At 41.5% G+C, this 16237-nt stretch overlaps 2 protein-coding genes and 1 long non-coding RNA gene across 3 annotated transcripts; 1 reads left to right on the top strand and 2 right to left on the bottom strand.

Moving 5' to 3' along the window:
• Positions 1 to 15: 15 nt before the first annotated feature.
• LOC306825739 (uncharacterized protein C3orf20-like) lies at positions 16 to 8190 on the bottom strand. The gene is given in 16 exon segments (XM_079346686.1): positions 16 to 821; positions 926 to 1033; positions 1289 to 1431; positions 1911 to 2024; positions 2609 to 2966; positions 3834 to 4053; positions 4291 to 4441; positions 4922 to 5016; positions 5018 to 5039; positions 5132 to 5257; positions 5870 to 5990; positions 6268 to 6417; positions 6542 to 6745; positions 7101 to 7200; positions 7320 to 7376; positions 8014 to 8190. Coding segments are annotated over 16 exon segments (2091 nt in total). The 5' UTR covers positions 8027 to 8190; the 3' UTR covers positions 16 to 712.
• A 27-nt stretch (positions 8191 to 8217) lies between these two features.
• LOC306825737 lies at positions 8218 to 9025 on the bottom strand. The gene is made up of 3 exons (XR_013779309.1): positions 8781 to 9025; positions 8575 to 8669; positions 8218 to 8495 (listed from the first exon to the last, which is right to left on the bottom strand). It is a non-coding gene; the product is annotated as an uncharacterized lncRNA (long non-coding RNA).
• Positions 9026 to 9190: 165 nt separating this feature from the next.
• LOC306825736 (methionine aminopeptidase 2-like) lies at positions 9191 to 16234 on the top strand. The gene is made up of 12 exons (XM_079346684.1): positions 9191 to 9205; positions 9481 to 9706; positions 10501 to 10614; positions 10809 to 10871; positions 11839 to 11941; positions 12240 to 12401; positions 12622 to 12803; positions 13115 to 13209; positions 13831 to 13927; positions 14014 to 14117; positions 15217 to 15332; positions 15518 to 16234. Exons 2-12 carry the CDS (start codon positions 9532 to 9534, stop codon positions 15768 to 15770), a joined length of 1464 nt encoding a protein of 487 aa, XP_079202810.1. The 5' UTR covers positions 9191 to 9205; positions 9481 to 9531; the 3' UTR covers positions 15771 to 16234.
• Positions 16235 to 16237: the final 3 nt, after the last annotated feature.

Here is a 16237-nt window from a genome sequence, read left to right as displayed (position 1 = left end):
ACACGTCTACACAACTACTACTTAATGTTTAGTCATCATTACAGTGAAATGTTCCAGATCATCGTCATCATCAGACACATACACAAACATATTTTTTCCACAGACATCATCATTGCTAATAATAAAACCACTGCATGACTTAAATGTTATATGACTTGGAGCCAGCTGATGCTTTGTAAGCTATTTTAAATATTAAGTTGGGGAAGTGAAAACTCCAAAAACGCCATATATCAGTTTTCGATATGATAACCAGTAACCAAGTGGATCAATCAGTCATTGTTACAGCAAACATACCAGGCTGGGTTGCCTCCGCACTGCAGTTTGCTGTTTTCATTAGATCTGCGAATACTGAGGAGAAAAAAAAATAGTACAATGTAGACAGTTTTCTCCCAGTAAAATGCACACATGAGGAGAATCCCCTTACTCAAATAGCCCTGAAACAACACCAGTCACAGTTAATCACTAATGACAGATATTTAGCCTGGAGAAGTTGCCAGGGTACAACAGGATACTGCCAAAAGTTGAAAGACATTTTGTAGTTCAGTTACAGATTAAACTAATCAGTGCTGCCAACCTGCAGAGTAGGCAAATGAGGCGTTTGCAGTTTGATTGCTCATTAACCTTCAGTACACAGTTGATGCAGTTTGGAGACTTTGGTTCAACTTAAAGACAACAAATGACACACAGATTTTAACACATCCCAGGAGCACAATCAGTGTGAATTGTTATTATTAATATGAGGAAGTATCCGAGTCTTTTTTGGTTTGACACAAAAGTCCCTTTGTTGTTGCTGTGATTCCCGAGGGACCTGCCAGTTTCTTCTGTTCAGGAAAGAAGACAATAGACAAGTAATCTGATTATTTATTGTTAATAATTAAATCAAGGACATTTAGTAATCATTTTGAAAGTAATATTTCTCACACACCTCTCATTGACCTTTTCCTTTTCCCCTGAAGTGGTCCATATTACATCTTGCCTTTCCTTTAGTGTTTCATCCTGTGAATCTTTTTCTGCAGAAGTGTTCACTGTACCACTGCAAGGACAGGACAGAAGACTAAGAACATATTAATTCCACTAAAATTTGTAAATCAATCCTGTTTTGGTTTGAAGTATTTTAATACAGAATCTAAATTGTGTTTTAAAAAAACTAGTTTTATTGACCTCATCTGTGGCTAAATGTAGGTGACTGCTTTAAGTTACATCCCCTTACACTCACTCTCTTGACAGTGAATAACACTGATGATTCTCTGAGTACATCATGTTCACACTGGGTATGGTGCAGCAGTACCTGAACTTGTAGTCTGAAGGGAGGCTCAGACCTAATCTGTAGTCTCCCCTGGTTCTGGAGATTTGATTTTCAAGGTCCCTGACAGAGCAGCTGTGATCACTAAATACATAGCCCACAAACAGCAGCTTCCCTCTGATGTACATCTGCAACATTAACATGTATTACATTACATTTGCACAAAGTTGTAGTTTCAGAATTATATTGAAAGAGTAACAGTCAATGTGTTTTTACTACGACTATAAAGAAGTGGAATGGTGATCTTTTCATAGTATTAGTCATTTGTGTCATCTGGTTATTTTTAGATTTCACCACAGAGGAACTTACATTGTGTTTATGCAACATCCTGTCAATTAAAACAGCTGATCCGCCATTTCACGAGATTCACCACTTGGACGTAAGTATTTATGTGACACAATGATGTCACTCTGATTCTATTTTTTCTTTTTTCCCAGAAAAAAAATCTGGTTGAAAAAAAGACTTGAAAATGAGATATAACCTCTGTAATTAAGAAGTTTCATCCCCTCACTGAGAACTTCACTTCTCATTCAGGACAGCACTGCTGCTGCCCCCCAGTGGGTGCCATGAAAACATGCACTGAGAAGCCTGCAGTGGATTTACTAACCAGGAACATGCCAGGAGCTACGCTGTGTCGCTGCTGCAGCAGGAGCCTCTCCTCTCCACAGGGCTTCCTTGTTGACATCTCATACCTCAGCAGGCGAAATGAATCCATCTGGCACTAGATTCAAAAAAGAACTTTTTATTGAGTTTCCAAACAGATAACGTGCAAAACTCCTCTGAATGTCTTACACTGACCTTTTACTTTTATGTCCATTCAAAGCTGGGTTCATGTACAAGAAAAACAATTCTAGACATTTATTGTCATTTACCATCGACCACTTTATAGCTAAAACTAATATTAGCTAGAAGGTGGCTGAATGCTAGTGGTTTTCAATGATATTTTACAGGTGTTAAATATGTTGCTTATTTTAAAAAGTTAACAATCTTTTAAGTTGGATTACATTTGTCAGATATCTTTGATGTAAATGTATTTTAACCTGAAATGCTCCAGTTTCACATCATAGCAGCCTTTAGCTTACACCCTGAAGGTGATGTCACAGGTAAATGGCCTCTGTGTGGATATGGAGACTTGCTGATTCTGCAGAGTCATTTGGACTATGTTGATATGTTATTTGGACAAATAAAGTACTGTTAATCATAAACTGTAATTATGCTTAACTTGGTACACAAACAGTACAGAAGAGCTTACAATAAAATTGTTGTGTTCTGTTATTGTTTTTGCATTAAAGGCATCATCCACACCTGAGTACATGGCATGCGTCTGTGCTTGTTCCTCATTCTGTAAACCTGCTCCAGCACAACCTGGTCTTGCAGTCGACGTGTGTTGACTGGGTGGCGCGGCAGAGTCACACAAACCACCAAAATCTGTTGACTGTGCAGAGGCTGTCCCATAATGAAGGCATCATACTCCAGGTCCGTCAAAGCTGGCATCAGTGTAGCGCTGCAGCAGCAGCGCCTGCGGCCCCCCTCCCCCAGCATCTCCTCTCTCAGCAGCATAGGGCACACTGTGAGGGGGATGGAGGGGGTGAATGATGGTGAGGCTGGATGGAGGGGGACAGCAGAGGGCTGCAGATCTGGACTGTTTGGAATAACCACTGACCTGGCAGGGAAAGGGTGACAGTGAAGCTGTTATTTTAAAAACAGTTTCTCTTGTAAAACGTTGGTAAATGTTGTTTGCTACAAGACAAGTCATGTAAACATTTTTTTATGACCTTGCCTCTCTTTTCTGAAGTTTGACATTGTCAATAATTTTTAGGGGTCACTACTCCTCCATTGTTTCCTTGTTATCTTGTTGTTAACTGCCCTTTATGTGGGTTGTCAAAATGCTATATACACCTGCTTGAGCAGAGCTCGAGGCTCGGGAAACTGATCAATAAACAGTGTGTTTCCATTGCTAATACAAAATCAATTGTGATACTGTTTAAGGACATACCGACACACTGACTTACAGACAGACTGTTCGATCCATTGATAGACAGGAAAGCAGTCACCGTACTTTAGATGCATTGGCTTCAAATTCAAAGGTGGTTCATTTCATGTTCACATCCATTAATTCTTATAAAACAGTGTTTTTCACTGTGAACCTTTCTGTCGAGTTTCACTCGTTTTCGTGTGTGTATGTGTGTATATATATATAAACAGTTTATATTTGTATCCATAAAGTAACGGCTGCTTTAAATCATATATTTCAATTTAAAATACAATATTAATTATGTAGCCTACCATAACATCTTAACAATTCATTCCCTAAGTTTGTCACATTTTCTTTTGGTTTTATTCTTGGCAAGGCCACACAGATGACATTACATGAGTAATTTTCTCCGCCTTGCCAAAGCTCCTCTCGTGTAGACATAATACGATTTTATCGGTGCCTCTTATGATTTAATTTGACATTTAAAATATTTGCACCAGGCCACAGGACTTTGGTCAAACATTGTGGCTTTCTGTGTCGCTGTTGAGTGTGCACCTTGGCAGCTTGACGCTGGTGTCCGGAGCTCTTTCCGCTGGTGCTGACAGATGTCTTTGCAGCTTCTGTAACTCATTCCTGCCATCCTCAGGCTGCACGAGTTTAACATCTGCCCACTCAGATGGTTTCAGAGAGGGCTGAACAGCTGACTGTACCTCCCTCCCCAGCCTATTCTTCAGTGGGGCATCTGGCAACCGGTTCATACCAGGACACTTGATCCCTGAAGGAGAGGAGGAGGTCACTTGGGAACACACACAGACACCAAGTGACACAAGTGACCGTGAACAAGATCCTGATGGAACTATTCAATAATGTTGACTTGGCAAGATTAGATGATACTGTAACAATTTAGTTCATTGGGTCAGATTGGGTCAACTTCAATTCGGATTTTTGATAACTTATAATTCATTGTGCATCAATCCCATTGGTTGCAGTTTGGGTGTTCCCAGTTTCATACCAATCGCCAAACGATAATAATCCAGCCAGTCTTCCATGATGTTGCATACTCTCAGCTGAAGCCTCTTTAGCTCCTTGCCAACATGTCCTCCTCTTTTCCACTTTATTGACAGTTCCTCCAGCTCCTCCACCTCCTTGACCATCTTGACCATCTTGACCAAGGGAGAACAGAGAAACTTGCCATGTATCATCACCCATCATTAGCTCATATGATGTTAAACAACGAACGGTATTTGGCTTAATATAAAGTTACTCTGTGAAAGCATCTCAAGACTTTCAAAGGTAATGTAATGCTGCCCCTTATCAACCAACAAAAACACATTAACAATGTTAAAAGTGTACTGCGCTGCCAAAGTGTTATTTTTGCTTTCTGATAACATTAATCAGTTGCCTGATCTGTACCGCTGCAGAGATGAAAAAGAAAGAAGATGTTTTAACATTTAACATTTGTGGATGCAGCCTGATCAGTTAGCCTGTATGCTGTCTGATTCCCCAACGGCCAAATATATCTGATGCATAAAAACATAATGATTTGTAATGCTGTCCACATAATGTAATAATTTAACTTCCACTTATATTATTATTATTAGCATAATTATGCCTCATCATTGGGTGATGAAAAACAATCTTACAGACGTTAGTGACGGATTTGTCTCGCTCTCCACAACCACAGCAGGGGATTTTGTCTTAGTGAGCAGGAGGTCTTGAGCAAAGTCAGATTTTAAACGTGCCTTTCGTCTGTAAGCACAGCTGCCAATGCAGAGAAGAAGACTCTATGGATTATCATTGTTCATTATAAATCTAATATGTTTTTGTCCTCTACTTGTTTACTAAAATCTCACCGTTTTCTTTAAACGGTTATTGCAAGGCAGAGCAGAAAGAGGAAGATGAACACTTTCACTCTTACACCTGAAGTGGAGCATGGCAGAGGTACCACTGAACAGCCTCACAGTGATAAGAGCTGACACCTGAAGGAGACAAAAAGACATGAACAGGTTTCCTTATAATGATAAACCCGAATTTCCCCCATTGGGGGATCAATAAAGTTTATCCTTATCCTTAACAATCAGAAAAAGTACCGTGATCACATATGAATTTATGCAACCTGCACGCTAAAAACCTATTGTAAAACCTCTCTTGGTCATGTCAGAGAGGGTTCGTGTTTGTTGATCAGCAGGTCATGCGTCATACCTCCCATGACCTTGTTTGTTTCCCCTAAATGTGGCAAAGCCAACATGCACATCTGACAATGATCTCACATGTCAGGCCTATCCCACGCTGTATGTCAAAGAAATGGTAGAAGACATTTTTAATGTTAATTTTACAATAGCACTGTGACTGAATAACCCAATTTTATGAAATCAAATTTTACTGTGACTTTGGTAAGACAAGGATTATTGCCCATTACAAAAATAACACTAATGTGGGCTGCTGCTTGTGGCTAAGTAAAAGCTATTTATATTTTCATCAACATTTTTATTTGTCCATGTGAGTTCATCCAGCTCTTATATTGGTTTAGGGGTGATCAAATCAATCCCACAATCATCAGTTCTCTGTCAAGTCATCTTTTTGTGCTGCACCTTTACAACAATCTTCTCCCTTGGTGTGCGGTACTCGTGCCAGCTCCACTCTTTTGTTAGGTTTCCATGCTGGTCAGACATGAATCCTCCATCCTGGTCCCACACGGCTGAAACAGCAGAACTTGACGAACAGAGTGGGAATAGTTCATTTATTTCAGATATCATTAAAGGTGTCACATAACTAATCATACATTTTTTAAAGCATTAAACAATTTTGGAGGACAAGAAATCTTGTCAGCCCTTTTTTTTTTTTTAACCAGAGTCCAGTCCTAAAACACAGGATCCCCTATTTATAAGAATTACAGTAATTTTATTTATTTATTTATTTATTTTTGTCTACAAACTTTTGAAAATTTTTAAATTATTCAGGCTTCCTCCTGTGTGAGTTCTCAGCTCACCTTAGAGGGTGGGTAACTGTGCCGTGACCAAACGCTGTGATGGTCGCCAGAATAACAGGACACTCACTGTCACTGAAGACATTGGTGTAGAAGCCTCCACAGTGCAGACCGGAATGGCTCTGACATACAGCCATACCACCTGAAGGGTAGCTGAGGAGACAGGGTCAAAGAGTCAGCTGCAGTGACACATTTCCCTCGAGCCTTACACTGCATGTGCTTCTTGGTCAGCAAACAGAATAATAAAATGAATAAATAAACATGACAAGAAGGATACTGTATGAACGATGAGCTGTTGTTGATCTTGTATAGAAGCTTCTGACGAGCTGGATCCTGCTGTCTCACTTCTGGTATCTGAAACATCCCGTTCACCGGGGTGAGTTGGGCTTTTCTCCTCGCCTTCCTCTCCTGACCTTTTTCATCACCATAATGACGGAAGAAAACGAGCGGATTCAGGTCCTGTTCAGCTGTTTGCAGTGTTCTGTATAAAGATAAAGTAATATTTTAAATACCTGTTCTGAAAAGCCAGTCAATGCCTTGCATTTGAAGACTTACAAGGCAAGGCTTTTTTTAAAGAACATAATATGTGGTGGAGCTCGATGAAAAGTCAGGAGAACACTCCGGTGATTAGGATTTACCCTCTGGGCACCATGAAAATATGCATACCATTTCTTGCTGAGTCATCAAATATGTACTCACACAAAGTGCTACACTAATTAATAGACATTTCCACCTACAGACTAAACTGCTTATCAGATAAGACACTTGAAGTGTAGCCCCTCATTTGACACACATTTTCTGAAGGTTAAATACAGCAGCAAATGTTAACAACCCACTCAGGATCTCTTGTCTCCTGGAGCCGCTCCACCACCCATGGACACAAACTGATCCACTGAGGATCGTCACAGGAAGTCTGCTTTGGCTGCATGATATAACCTGGACACAAATAACATCCAGCTGAGGCAGTGGGGAAAAAGCAGTCAACAGCAGTGAGCCAGTCAACTCCAGACACGGTAGAGCCATCATTAATACAAAGATTGAGAACCATGTCTTACCTGGATATTTGCTGCTGTCTGAGGGGAAGGAGAAACTGAGGGTTGAGGAGATGTGAACTGTTTGAGAAAATAGAACGTCAACTGCACATTCACCTTTATACTGATGCTGAAAAAGACAGACAGAATGACTCTGTACACTAGTAAACATTCAGTAAAACATTAGTCCCCAGAAACAAGCTAACATGTCATATAGAGCATCCTCTCACTATACTACAAGCCCACAAGACCATAGCTGTCGTCTTAGCCAGTCTTTAAAGGTCATGAACATTTTTAATGACTTTTCCTTCTCATTACTCTCAAATGCAGACAGACAGACAGACAGACAGACAGACAGACAGACAGACAGACAGACAGACAGACAGACAGACAGATAGACAGATAGATAGATAGATAGATAGATAGATAGATAGATAGATAGATATCCAATTATTATTGAATTAAGTCTATGTTATTATTATTGAATTAATTTCATAATGGGTTTCAGTAAGGCCTTAATCATGTGTTATTCATTCAATGATTATTACTTTATAGGGATAAACCCACTTTGAATGTAAAACAAGGTGCTTGGCTGAATTCAATAGTTTAATAACTGGCATATTATGTGGTATTAGAGATGGTTGGCCTTTTACACAAGTGTGTCCAAGCTTACCTTAAAGATATTAACTGTAAAAAAAAAGAAGAAAAAAAGGCTTACCCTTATTGTTCATTTGTTTTCGCTTTTTCTTTTGTGGATTTGAGCAAGCTTGTGATTTTCTTGCGGATGCAGTAATACTTCCAGCAACAGGGGAGTTTCTCTTGTCCTCCCTCTTGTCATGACTAGCTCCATCATCCAGCTCTGAGGAACTTTTCAAACTTCCTCGCTTTTCCGTCTGTTCTGGACTATTCAAGTGCACAGGCCCTGCGACCAGATCCTGCCATGAGTAATCCAGAATATTGACAATTCCACACGGAACGTGGTCCATCTGGGTCCAGCTGTGCTGTGAAAGCAGGAGAGCCAGTTCATCTAACAACTGAGGGGCTGCTCGCCTGTAGGCCTCCATCGGATCGTCGTGGTCTAAGGATGTCTCCGGTGTCTCCTCCTCCTCCTCATCATCATCATCATCATCGCACCTTTCTGTTGACAGCATCTGAGGGAGCTTTTTTCTTTCAAGATCTCTTGTGTCTTTTTGTAGACCACTATGAGAAAAAAAATAAAACATGTCTTAGACGGATGAAGAAAATTAAATAATTTATTGCCATATTAAAATTGAATTACCTTCGTATCGTTTCGTCCATTAAAGTGCTTTTATTTGCCACATTAGAACAGAGAATATTGCTTCTTGTTTCGCTAATCTGGTTCCGTTTTGTTGGCTGCAGAGTGGTGAATTACATTATTAGTAAATGTCTTGCTTGTTTTTTTTTGTTGTTGTTTGCTTTTTTTTAAACAACAGTAGCCTAAGCATGATAAATAACGTGGCCTACCTGATCGAAGAAATACAAAGGAGCGATCCTAGTTTCAGAAGAGGTCATGATAGTCTTCATATGGAATCCACTTGCATTTATTCTGAAGACTCCAACAAACAAACGCAGATAAAAACGCAGTAGGCGTCCTTGGAAAAACAAAAGCAAACTTGAAAGCTTCTAAATCCACCTTTCACTACTTGGTAGACATGCCGAGCTGTCTGCTCATTGTGCAGTCTTTGTTGCTATGGTGACACAACTCTATACGCCTGTTTATACCTGCCGGAGATATGGACCGTTGCAGATCTCCATCATATAATAGCCTAGATACCAACATAAGAGAACACACAACAGAAGTCAGTGTGTCTGTATTGACACATTGGTGTGGTGAAACGTTTCTTTTTTTCTGTCAGGATCTGCAGCAGTCGTTCACAGGCGTGAGACAGGTAACCTGAGACTCACTCAGTGTCTGGATGTTCAGAGAAAGTGATGATTCCTGCAGGCAGTGCAGCTTTTACAGGCCATGTGTCAGTAACAAAACCAAACAGTAAGAGATTAAATTGGGATTTTGCTGCTCTACTGTTACAATGTGTCCTCAAATAGAGAAAAAAAAATCTGTTTGGAGATGAAAGTTTTTGCTTCTCGGGACGAGGATCGTCTTCCTCTCTTCGGGTCAAGTCGTTGCGCACCGATCGTCTAATATAGCTCATTATTGGCTCAGCTTCCTCCAGCACACTTTTCTGCTGTGACCACTGGAGGCTCTGAGCAGCTTATGCGTCACTTCACCTCTCAGTCGCTGATCATGGCGGAGCTACAGCTCCAGCATGAAGTGCAGCCTCAACTTCTCAATGGGGACGTTTTAAACGAGGAGAGAGAGGATGCGGACGCGACAGAATCAGTGAAGAAGAAGAGAAGAAAGAAGAAGAGGAATAAGACCAGCGCACCAGGTAAGAGACATCACTTTGTGGTCAGAGAATCGTTTGAGGGGGGAAAATACAGCGCAAAAAATTATCTCCTCTATGCCACTACGAGATAGAGCATGAGCGCCAAATATGCGGGACAGGAGACTTTTCAACCTGTCAGATGATAGTCGTGTCCAGCTGTACCTGTCCCAACTTTGCTGTGCCTGAGGGGTCTTAACTGGAAACCGGGCAATCTCCTTTTAAAAAAAGAAACCCGAATGTGACTGATTGAAAGCTGTCATTTGAAACGATGAGTGGAGCAAAAATGTAGTTTTACTCGAGATTAAATATGTTCTAGTCTATAAACCCCCCTAAGCTGCATGGAGTTATGCAATGGAAGTATCCACAGTTTTAGTGCAATAAGATGACAAGCACTCACGCAAAGAACATCATGATAATTGCAGCCTTACTGCATCAAACTGTGGGAAAATAAAAACCTGAAAAAGACTCTTCAAGTTAAGGTTTATTCACCCAGCTGTGTCTTTGAAGGGCTAAATGTCATAATGCTGCATGCTACATATGCCCTTGAGAATATTGACTCCTGAGGTATAGAAAGAAATTATTCACACACTCTGCCAAGTTGAGTCCATAGTGGATGGTGCACTTTCTTGGAATGACTTTCTCAACCTCAGATAATTTACTCACTCCTGCTTGTGTGTATGTGTGTGTGTGTGTGTGTGTGTGTGTGTGTGTGTGTGTGTGTGTGTGTGTGTGTGTGCGTGCGTGTGTGTGCGCGTGTTCACCTGCACATGCATGCACGAGGGTGTGTGACTTTGCAGCAGGGACAAATGAGGCTGAGGGGGACGGAGAACCTGGAGGTGTTGATGATGTGACAAAACAGTTGGAGCAGCAAACGCTGGAGGACAAAGAGAAGGAGGAGGACGGAGAAGAAGGTAACTCCTCATAATCATCACCTGAAGTGAAAGTGGAAAAACTTTAAAGCGAGATGGGAAATAGTGCAACGGTCAAATCCAGCTGGTCATATCTGCAATGTGATATCTGAATTTCAGTAACACACTGGGAATCATGCCCAAGCCTCCCATTCTGTCGATATGTCTCACTTTGAAAAGTGTACATCTTTCAACAGATGGTGAAGAGGGAGAGAACTCGGCTGGAAAAAAGAAGAGGAAGAAGAAAAAGAAGAAAGGATGTAAGACAACCCTTTTCTTGGTGCAGTGAAACAGAATCAGAAGTACTTGATTAATCCCAGAGGAAAATAAGAACATTTCATTTGTTCACAGAAAGAGAGAACAGACGCAGAAACAGTTATTCGAATAAGCACTATACAATTATTCCTTGGCTGAAGTAGAAACAAGAATAGAAATAATTACAAGATCATGGAAAAATGCTTTACGCTATGGAATAAAAAGTGTTCTATATAAGTAGCAGAAAAGAATAACTGCTTGAAGTTGTTGCAAACATATTGAATCGATTGCACTTGAATGCAACATTAAATGGTAACATTGTTCTCATGCGTGATTATTGTACAAATCGAAGAACACATGACTCGTATGTCGTTAATTGTGGTTACAAATCACAGTTATGCAGAGCGAACAGTAACTATAGTCCTTTTCCGTCAGTCCTTGCACAGCATGAGTTCAAGTTCATTCAGTTAGAGGACGGCAGAATAAGCAACGCGCGCCACACGGGCTTTTTTCCTGCTTCAACAAGAATCAGGTTCATCCTGAATGGAATGCATCGGAATCACCATAAATCATCTTGTGAATAAAACAGGTGCATGAGAGCAGTTCAACTCTGTTAATTGGTGTCATGTTTGTTACAGAATGAAGCGCTGACACTACAGGTGTAGGACAAAATGCGCCAGGATCTTTTATGTCAAGTACAAAACGAATGACATCAGAGTGAGGCTGTGAGATTCTCCGATGAACTGTGTTACCTTGATGTAACTTTAGCTCACTTTATGATACTATAAGTGCTTTTATACTTTAATTCAACGGGTTTCTTTTACTCAAGGGTGTCTAACTTAATTAGATCTGAAGTCAGGAGCTTTCCTGTATTCTGCAGCTAAGTTAAATCATGAATGCCATGAACATCAAGAGGATAACTTGTGTGTTCTTTCCTCTGCTTCTCCTTCTCTCCTTCTATCTGGGCCACAGTGCGGGGACAGACTGACCCTCCCTCAATCCCTATTTGTGAGCTCTATCCCAGTGGAGACTTTCCAAAGGGAGAGGAGTGTGAATATCCACCATCAAAAGACGGGTGTGTGACCTCCACATCGTCCCTCACACTCAGCAGTAGTCTCCCACTGTTTGACATGCTCAGTTTTTCATTCAGGTCTCTCTTCAGGCTGGACAAAGTCATCAGGTTTTAATGTTTAGTATGTGCTTAAAATAAACCAGTTTTGCCAGATTTGGCTCCATGCTGAAAAGGATCAACAGCACTTTCACCTGTGCAGAGCTCCTACAAGAGCGTGTCATATCCTCACAGCAAACATTTGCATAATGAGAAAATAATGAGTGCCTCTCTCTCTGCGGTATGCCTGTCTACCTCCTACCAGGCGCAGTGCAGCGTGGCGGACCACCAGCGAAGAGAAGCGAGCGCTGGACATGGCCAATGAGGAAATGTGGAGCGATTTCAGGCAGGCTGCCGAGGCACATCGGCAGGTCCGCTCCTATGTAAGGAGCTGGATCCAACCAGGGATGACCATGATTGACATCTGGTGAGAAATGCAGGAAAATGTCCTTGAGACTTCAGCCTTTGTAAACCTACCTGGGCTTATTTAAATATGAAACTGATATGGCTTTAGGGAAGAGGCTGTTTTGCAGTGCAGGAGAACTGCTTTGTGGTTTCATCCTCTTCTGGATGCAAAATCGGCCCTGAAAACACTCTCATTGTTCTTTTCATCCATTGTCCCTGGTGCTCCTCTCTGCTTCTGGCAGTGAGAGACTGGAGGACTGCTCCAGGAGGCTGATCAAAGAAAACGGGCTAAAGGCAGGATTGGCCTTCCCCACCGGATGTTCCATCAACCACTGTGCAGCCCACTACACCCCCAACGCAGGAGACCCCACTGCTCTGCGCTATGACGACATCTGCAAAATCGACTTTGGAACGCACATCAACGGTCAGCGCTCACTAATAAATATAAAAATGTTTTTGGAGTTATGCTGTGGTATTTTTTGGCATTTTTCAAGACATAGAAAACATGATGATGGATTTGTGATTTTCTGAAGTCTGGGATAAACTGGTGTTGAAAGTTGATAAACTTCAGCCAAATGATCACGTCCCAGGACCTGTGATAATGGCACATAAAAACAAAGGGGATGGAGAGCTTTTTTTCATAGCCTCTGATCTTCCCTGGGGAATTCCAAAGACTGAGTAAGTGAGTTGGTTGAGGTAATGTTTTTCATCACAAGACTTTGTTTGGTCTTTCAGGTCGAATTATAGACTGTGCCTTCACCGTCACCTTCAATCCAAAGTTTGACAGGCTGCTGGAGGCTGTGAGAGATGCAACAAACACGGGCATCAAGGTGACACGGCTCTTTCTACCCATTCACTGTGTTGTTTGCACTGCTGAAAGCAACAGTATTATATATGAATATTAATAAATTACAATAATTAACAGGAATGAAACCCCTTAAAAAACGATAGTGTAAAAGTCTCATGGTTTCTGTCTGGCTCTAACCTTTAACCCAAGATATACAAAAAATGGGAAGGCGTAAAGCAGCCATCAAGTGCCGAAAAGTCAAATTATATTTTTCAAGTTCACGATAAATAACTTCTACTTCTTTTTCTACCCAAATAATCGAGAGATATGGACGTTTGAATTCACTGTAACAGAAAGGTTTAGTGTCAGTGGTTCAAGGTTCAGGAATAATATATGAGCATGTCTCTTACATCCAGAATCAATCATTAGATCCAAGTGCATTGATTTAGAATCTTTCATGAATAATTATTAATTATCTTTCCAATCATTCCTGGTTTGTTCCTTACTTGTTTATGAGCGTTTGTGTGTTTTACTTGAAAGTTCATAACCTGAACGCATCACACAAACGAAGAGGACAAATATCCCTTACAGTTCAGACTGTCTCTATGTGAGGAATGTGATCCTGCCGTCTCTGATGCCAGTGCAAACATTTTCTCTGCCACAGTTTGCAGGGATTGATGTGCGTCTGTGTGATGTCGGTGAGACCATTCAGGAGGTCATGGAGTCGTATGAAGTGGAGATAGATGGGAAAACATATCAAGGTAATGTCAGCTCATTTATCGGCTTTTCTACGTGCACGTGCTCTGTGCTGCTCCGTTGTGCGTAAAAACCTCTGCTTTCTTTGCAGTGAAGCCAATCAGGAATCTCAATGGCCACTCCATTGGACAGTACAGGATACACTCAGGGAAGACGGTCCCCATTGTGAAAGGCGGAGAGGCCACGAGGATGGAGGTGTGTAAAACTGTGTTGTGCGCAACTTCAAATACTTTCTAAACTAAATGTGGACGTGGCTATTCTCATTTTAGAGCAGAAGACAAAACTTAAGATTATTCTTGAAGCAGAGAGTCTGAAATTAAACCTTTATTAGCTGCCCAACCTCGCTTATAAATAAACCCTTTTTAATTCTTGAGTGTAATTGGAAGAACACGCGGCTGGTTAGGGTTACGGCAGGGTGTGCAGAAGTGTTCCAATTCAGTGCTCTAACAGCATCTTAGTCACCCTCGTCAGCACTTTAATTACACCTTTTAATGGAATTACCAGCCGCATAGAGGAGCAACACGTGTTCACACTCATCAGCTCCTCATTTCCCAGGAAAAGCACTGAATCGTGAGCGCGCAGAGCTCATTAACGTGCAGATTCTTCATCAAATCGGAACATGGTTTCCTTTTTACAGAAGAGTACAAATACATCCATGCCTGCCTCACAGCTGTACAGCTGCAGTATATGAAGGTATTTGGACAGAACTGAGCGTTCTAATTGGCAAGTTGCTGTGTCAAGCGTTTTACCTGTGTGGGGTAGGGTGGGGGCTGCTGATGAGGCAGATTTATGTGCTGTATTTTTAGCTGAAGTGTGTTGGTGTAACAGGCCCATTACCCTGTTTGTGATCAGAGAGCGCACGGCTGGAGTGGCAGCTGGGCGTGCGGCGGGGCTGCGAGCACTTTGACTGATTATCGGTGCAGCGGGAGAGGGTGTCGCAGTGTTATCAGCTAATACCACAGGGACTCCGACAACAGCCGCGCGCGCTGATAGAGACACAAGAAGCCAATGAGACCCGGCCAATCAACTCGCACGAGGCGCCGCTGCAGAAAGGACACCGCTGTCCTTAATAGACTACACATGAACGTATCAGCCGCTGGCATCTTGAGTTTTTTTGTTGTTGTTAAATTTACTCTCAGTCCCCCCGGAGTGTTCTTGTCCTTTCAGTAACATCAAACCCACTCAGCTTGTGTTAATGTGTAAAAAAAAAAAAAAAGACTGCATGACTTTATCTTGCATTTAACTCCACATATAACTTGAAAATAAAACCGTGTCTTCTTTTGTTGCCTCATAGGAAGGTGAAGCTTATGCCATCGAGACATTTGGCAGCACGGGAAGAGGTGCAGTCCACGATGACATGGAGTGCTCACATTACATGAAAAACTTCAATGTTGGACACGTACCAATAAGGTTAGCTCTGCCAATTCTTTTTAAGACATTCCTGCACTGAATAAGGATTAAGGCATTTATTTAGAGGTTGATTCTTTATCTTCTGTAGGTCAATTGATCATTCCAACTTTGTGACACATGTGTAGTCTACATGCTTGGAAGCTTCTCTTTGCTTTGCCTCACTCTCTGATGTCACTGCGCTACAGACTTCCAAGGGCTAAACATCTGCTGAACGTGATCAATGAGAACTTTGGCACTCTGGCATTCTGCCGCCGTTGGCTGGACCGCCTCGGAGAGAGCAAGTACCTGATGGCGTTGAAGAATCTGTGCGACCTCGGCATCATAGACCCGTACCCACCTCTCTGCGACATCAAGGGCAGCTACACCGCCCAGTACGAGCACACCATCCTACTCAGGCCCACGTGCAAGGAGGTTGTGAGCCGGGGGGACGACTACTAAGCATGCCAAAAGGAGGAGCATGACAGCTCTGAGACAACAGACCTCTGCAGACTGACAGCAACTTATGCAATATTTCTCTGACCTATGTACATTTTCACTGCTTCTGTACTGTTAGGCTATTATTTAAGCAAGAGCAAAAGACTAGTGTTATGGCAATAGCTTAATAGTACTTTTTTAATCAAAGGATTAAGCCAATAGACAAAGGACATTTCTTTAACTAATGTAGAGCTGCCATTGTAGTCAAATGTTGATGTGCTGCTTTTAGGAAATACGCAAAAGAAGTATATGCAAAAAGAATCATGCAAAAAAAGATTTTGGGGAACTCCTTGGCTAACTGCTGAGCTTTAATGCCTTGTTAAGATCTGATGGTGAAAAAACTGCTATGAAATATTTATATTTCTATATTTATTTGCTCTATTTTAATTTGAGGCAGTTTTATAAGAAATAAATTGTTATAAACCTTGCTT

Source organism: Symphodus melops, assembly GCF_947650265.1.
Source record: "Symphodus melops genome assembly, chromosome: 6".
Classification (NCBI taxonomy): Eukaryota; Metazoa; Chordata; class Actinopteri; order Labriformes; family Labridae; genus Symphodus; species Symphodus melops.
The sequence above is the reverse complement of the archived record's forward strand: the minus strand, read 5'-3'. Positions and strand labels throughout refer to the sequence as shown.